The sequence below is a fragment of the Antechinus flavipes genome, chromosome 4 (assembly GCF_016432865.1).
Source record: "Antechinus flavipes isolate AdamAnt ecotype Samford, QLD, Australia chromosome 4, AdamAnt_v2, whole genome shotgun sequence".
NCBI lineage: Eukaryota > Metazoa > Chordata > Mammalia > Dasyuromorphia > Dasyuridae > Antechinus > Antechinus flavipes.
This window is the reverse complement of record NC_067401.1, coordinates 7,386,547-7,392,781: the sequence shown is the minus strand read 5'-3', so window position 1 is coordinate 7,392,781 and position 6,235 is coordinate 7,386,547. Positions and strand designations below refer to the sequence as shown.

General features: G+C 42.5%; 1 protein-coding gene across 1 annotated transcript; it reads right to left on the bottom strand.

Moving 5' to 3' along the window:
- Positions 1-364: 364 nt before the first annotated feature.
- On the bottom strand, positions 365-2,441 carry PRLH (prolactin releasing hormone). Its single transcript, XM_051999208.1, has 2 exons — positions 2,003-2,441; positions 365-626 (listed from the first exon to the last, which is right to left on the bottom strand). Exons 1-2 carry the CDS (start codon positions 2,100-2,102, stop codon positions 463-465), a joined length of 264 nt encoding a protein of 87 aa, XP_051855168.1. The 5' UTR covers positions 2,103-2,441; the 3' UTR covers positions 365-462.
- Between the last annotated feature and the right edge of the window lie 3,794 nt (positions 2,442-6,235).

The following is a 6,235-nucleotide window of genomic DNA, read 5'->3' as shown; positions in this document are numbered from 1 at the left end:
AACCCCTCCTCTTGTTGAGATTAATTACCTTATGAGATGACTGCCATAGGAATTATCCTCTTGGTCATACAGATGAGAAGACTTAAGCATGGGAAAGCTAAGTAATTTAATGGGTACACAGCTAGTAAATATTGGAGTTTTTTTTTTTTTTTTTGAGGCAGTTGGGGTTAAGTGACTTGCTCAGCGCCACACAGCTAGGAAGTGTTCAGTATCTGAGGCCAGATTTGAACTCGGGTCCTCCTGACTTCAGGGCTGGTGCTCTATCCACTGCACCACCTAGCTGCCCCTGGAAATGAAATGTGAACTCGGGTCGTCATGCAACTCTTTGGTTTATTTCAGTTCCAAACAAAGACATTGATTTAAGTAAGATCGAATACTTTTATTTGCCGAGAATGAAACTAGGGAGTGGGAGAGAAGGGCCGGGGAGAGAAGGCGTTTGGGTTTATTTCCAACAAACGCATCTTACTCATCTTGGGCAGACTCATTACTCTCCTCCACGGGAAAGCAAGTTGGATGTCGTCCAGAGGCAGTCCTCAGATAGTCCTCCAAGGTGGCCCTCCTTCGGCCAAAGCGTCCCACGGGTCTGATTCCTCGGCCCGTGTACCAGGAAGGGTCAATGTCGGGATCTGGAAAAGAAGGGCAGGAGGCTTAGAAGATATAACAGGCCTGAGCATTCATGCTTCTCAGAGGAAAAATGGGTGGGCTCGGGACAAACAACATTGCTGAGTGACTGAAGTATCCTCAGGACCACGGACAGGGAAGGGTCGTGGTTCCCAATGGGCATCCCAAATGCTAGCTCCCCAACTCAGAGGTCATATCTCTAGTGACCCGAGAAACCTAAGAGGCCAGTTGGTCCAACCCCCCCATTTTGCAGATGAGGAAACTGAGGCCCAGGGAAGTGAAGGACCTTGCTCAAGTTCACACAGTTTAGAAGGAGCCAAGTTGCAATTTGATTCTGGGTCCCTTGATTACAAATTCATTCCCCTTGTGGAGATCATGTGTCTCACCTGTCAAATGAGGGGAGTGGATTCTTTAGCTCGAGGGGTCCCTGGTTGTTGTAATTCTGTGACCCTGTATCCTGTGCAATCCTTGTGTTTGTGTATGTGCCTACCTGGGTTGTCTCTCCCATTAGTACATAAGCTCCTTGAGGGCAGGGACCATTTTCCCCTTTCTTTGTATCCTCAGTGCTTAGAACATGGTTTGGTACACAGTAAGCACTTACTAAATGCTGAGTGACTGACTGAATCCAAAATTCCCCGTGCACTAAGAGGGGAGCACATTTGGGAGCAAAGTTTAGGGAACGAAGCCTGTTTTTATGCTGAAAAGTCCTGGCACCTTTTCGTGTGTATGCTGCTTCTCAGTGTCCTTGAGGGACCCCCTAGTAGCACGGATTTGCCTCTGCACTTCCGAAGGCCCCACTGCTGGAGCACAAGGGCTGGGCTTTATCCTCAAGCCCAGTTCAGCCTGGTTGTCCACGGTTGGGCCGGGCTGAGTCTGACCGGCATCCCCAGCCAGTGGCTTCTGGAGGGATGAGATTTTGGGTAACTTATGGAGACTATGTGTGGAATGTGTGGGAACCCCCAGGGACCAAATTTCTTGACCTTAATGAAAGTGTCACATCTTGTGTCTTTGGCAATGGACGTGACTTTGGTGACTTAGGGAAGAAGATGTCTGCAATGGGTCTCCCAATTGAAGGAGCCCCTTCCCCCTTACAGAGCTCTAAGGATTCATGGTGAATAAATCCATTGAGTCAGACTAATCTCTTCTTCTTAAACTTCCTGCCACTGCCCTACATGCAGCCTACTTCCTTTCCTCCTTTTCTCCATCTACAAAGCATTTTTGGGGGGGGTTTCGATGAACCCATAATGATAAAACCATCACTGTAGACCCAAAGCAGAAGATACTAGCTTTAAAGTCAGAAGAAACCCAGGGCTTTGGGGGGGCATCCTGGAGGAGAGGGGTGGAGGTAGTCTGGCCGATTGGGTAGGGAATGGGTACTCACTCCTGATCTCCACTGAGCCTTCATGAAGTCGGCATTCAGCCTTGGGTAAGACGAGGCAGGTGAGCAGCAGGTACGGGAAGCAGACTGCGAGGAGTTTCATTGTGCTGAATTCTGCAGGCGGTGAGATAGATGTACGCCTCACCTGTGGATGCAGGAAGCCAGAGGACTTGAGGGCATAGCCTTAGAATATTCCTGATAGTTCTGATCAAAAGACTTAGGGCTTACTAAGGAGGAAACAGACTCAAAAAATGGGAATCACTTGTTGAAGGGGACACGAGTTGTGAATTAGGGAGCCAGGATTTGACTCCAGATCCACTGACTCCAAAATAAATGTTCTTTTCTTTTTCTTGAGCTGTGGCCTCAAACTGATGATGTGAAAGTGAATGAGAGACAAATGGATAGAAACAGAAAAACACATCCATAGAGAGAGACACACACAGAGAAGGGGAGGAGGGGGAGGGAGGGAGGGAGAGAGAGAGCGAGAGAGAGAGACAGAGAGAGAGACAGAGAGAGAGAGACAGAGAGAGAGAGAGAGAGAGAGAGAGAGACAGAGAGAGAGACAGAGAGAGAGAGACAGAGAGAGAGAGAGAGAGAGACAGAGAGAGAGAGAGAGAGAGAGAGAGAGAGAGAGAGAGAGAGAGAGAGAGAGAAGGAGGGAGGGAAGGAGGGAGGGAGAGAGATGGAGAGAGAGAGAGAGAGAGAGAGAGAGAGATGGAGAGAGAGAGAGAGAGTCCATGCCACTGTTGCAGACTCTAGGAGATGAGAAATAGTGCTCAAGATAAGGGCATCAGACATAGGATCACAAGACACTTCCTGAAAACTTGCTCCTGACACTGTGACCTCTCTCAAGATACTTTTCCTTCCTTTAAAATGGTGATAATAATATGCATAGAGCCTGCCTCATGGGGCTTTTAGCCCAGATCAGATCAGATCAGATCAGCCTGGAAAGTGCCTTTCAATCCTTCCAGAGACACAGGGATGCCAGCTATCATTAGGGGACAGCACCTTTATTGATCGATTGAACATCTCATTGCTAATATCTTCTTCCAAGTATAATTATGAGAATCAAGGGAGACATCTGTGTCTCCTCCCAGTGTCTTGCACATGTAATCACTCAATCAAAATTTGTTGAATTGGATTTATTTTCTGAATCTCAGAGCAGAAAATGAATAATTTAATTAATAATTAATCAAATCCTCAAACTTCAAAAAACAACCACCAACTACAATCCCTTGAATGGTTATTTTTGTTTTTAAAGTTTTTATAACACATAAATGTTAAGACCTTTTACCTTGTAGTTTTTATAACTTACAAATTTCAAAGCTTTTAAAATTAACCTATAGCTTCCTTCTAGTATTTCTGCTAAATATTACCTTTTTGGTTTCTTTACTCTGAGCCTATCCTTTAGTTAAATGATACAGTGGGAAAAAAAAAGTTTTGGGATGATAATAGCATCCACCCCACAGAATTGTTGGGAAGAACAAATGAGATGTTCCATGTAAGGCACTTTGCAGATCTTAAAGTACTATAGGGATGCCAGCTATTATAATATTAATATAGTAAGTGAGAATTATGATCTAACTGAAGTGGGCAAAATCAGAAGACCTTTCAGGAATATAATCTCTTCTTCTTTGAGATTAACCCATTGGAAAGTGTCTCCTGCACAAAGACCACAGATGATGGCAGCACACAGAGCCACCATTTGACTACATTATCTTTGCCTTTTTCCTCTCTCCTGCCCCCATTCCTAGCCCCAGCTAGCATTTACTGCAGCCCTACAGGATCTAGGTTATTGAAGGGCAAAAGGCATCTATTTCCTTCACCCCACTCAGATCTCCCCAATATCAGTTGCCCCATTTGGGTAGAATATACTTACTGTGCTCTCAGGAAAAGGAGGAGTTTAGCTTCTGGGGCAGATGGTCCTGCTGAGGTTTGAGTCCAAAGTGAGCTGAGGTGCCTGGGGTCCCTGCTCTTATATTCTCCTTTACTGATTAGGTCATAGGCATCCACAGCCTCCCTCCAATCAATTACCTCACCCCTCCCTAATCTCATTAGGGGAGCAGACAATAAAAAAGGTAAGGATTTGGCTTTTTTGAATCACCAGAGATATAATTTGATCCCCCCAAATCTTCATCGAGACTTAATGGCCTTTAAACAAGTTACCTTAGCTTCATGTGCATGGTCCTTGATGCCCCCAGGAAATGAAGCATTCTCTTTTTAGCACCCACCTCCTCCAAGATCCATTATCTTCAGAGTTCAAAGGCAAATCGATAACTATGACCATCTTCCTGCAATCCTTATGTACCATTGCAATGACTTTGCTATTTTTGTTTTCAAAAGATGAAGGGAAGGAAAAGTGCCAATCTAGACTGGATTCAATTAAACAGGAGGAACTGGTTGCTGAGAACAGACATGAAAAGATTTTTGTGCGGAAATGACCACTTAATCTTAGATTTCATGGTCAATAAGGTATAGCCAGACATCCAGCCTTGATTTTTGGAGGAAGAGATTTCTAGAATACCAGATAAAAGAAAGGTAGGACCTCACGGCCATCGGTTCATTCTTTAGAAAGAGTTGACTCAGAAGGGATGGAATGGTCTCAAGAATGGAATTGGGATGATGTAATCACAAATGATTCCCATGAAGAAGAACAAAGGAAATAGCTTAGGAGAGCAATGTGGCTGCCCAGGGAACTTATTGGCCACCTCTCAAAAGACATGGGCAAGGAAAAATCGGAACGGAAGTGAGTGCAAGGGATAATGTTGTAAAAAATTACCCTGGGGGAAAAAATTACCTTGGCATGGGTTCTGTCAATAAAAAGTTATTAAAAAAAAAAAGACATGGGCAAGAAGTAAAAGCAAAGCCTGGTCATCGAGGATGAAAACAGAGAAAGGAAATGATAACGCAAAGCAAATAGGAATGGAAGAACCTAACTCATGACTTGCAATGAATTTCGATGTTGGCTTTTATTGGTCATGTAGAGACAAAGGAAAAAAAATCCAAGATGGAGTAGGACCATTGCTTGAAAGTGATGAGCATGATGATAAAGGAAATAGGGAGAAGGTAGAATCACTCAACTGTTATTTTGATTTTGTAAAACCATTAAAAAGCGAAAGGGAGAACCAAAAATGAAAGCTAAAATAAAGGAGATAGCAAGAGAGCCCTTAGCTTTTCTCAGTCACTTCAAGTCTTCAAAACCAGATATAGCTCAGGTCCTTCAAGAATTTATATATATGATTGCAGGGGTGAATTTATGAATCTTTCAAAAAAAAAATGATGGAGCATTTAAAAGGGACAGGTCTTGGTTCCTTTAAAGAGAAAGAAAGTGGATTATTTTTTTTTTCTAATAGTATTTTATTTTTTCAAATGCATATAAAGATAGTTTTCAACATTCATTTTGTAAAACTTTATATTCCAAATTTTTATCCCTCTCTCTCTTACTTCCAACCTCCCCAAGACAGTAACCAATCTGATATAGGTTAAATATATCCAATTCTTTTCAACATCTTTTCATATTTTTTATGTTGCACAAAAAAAAGATCAGATCAAAAGAGAAAGAAAAAAACAAGCAAACAACCACAAAAGCTAAAAACACCATGCTTTGATCCACATTAAGTGTCCGTGATTCTCTCTGGATGCTGTTGGCACACTTCGTCCCAAATCTATTGGAAATGCCTTGAATCACCACATGAAAAGAGCCAAGTCCATCACAGATGATTATCACATAATCTTCTTCTTCCTGTGTACAATGTTCTCTTTGTTTTCTCACTTCACTCAATGTCAGTTCATGTAAGTCTTTCCAGGTTTTTCTGAAACCATCTTGCTCATTGTTTCTTATAGAACAATAATATTCCATTACATTCACATACCAAAACTTATTCAGACATCTCCCAAATGATGGGCATCCACTCAAGTTCTAGTTCCTTGTTAAAAAGAACTGCTATAAACATTTTTGCACATATGGGTCCTTTCCTCTATTTTATGATCTCTTTGGGTTACAGACCCTGTAGAGACACTGCTGGATCAAGGAGTATTTGCAGTTTGATAACTCTTTGGTAATAGTTCCAAATTGTTATCCATAATAGTTGGATCATTTCACAACTCCACCAACAATGCATATGGGGGCCCAGTTTTCCCACATTCCCTCCAACATTTATCATCATCTTTTCCTGCCATCTTAGCTAATCTGAGAGGTGTAAGTCGTGCCTCTAATTAATAATGATTTAGAGCATT

Bases quoted from the DNA above. Each gene is read 5' to 3' on its own strand.
- PRLH (XM_051999208.1), bottom strand. From the start codon at position 2,102: ATGAAACTCCTCGCAGTCTGCTTCCCGTACCTGCTGCTCACCTGCCTC. The intron at 627-2,002 runs GTGAGTACCCAT...CTTCTTTTCCAG, and splicing joins AGGCTCAGTGGAGATCAGGA to ATCCCGACATTGACCCTTCC.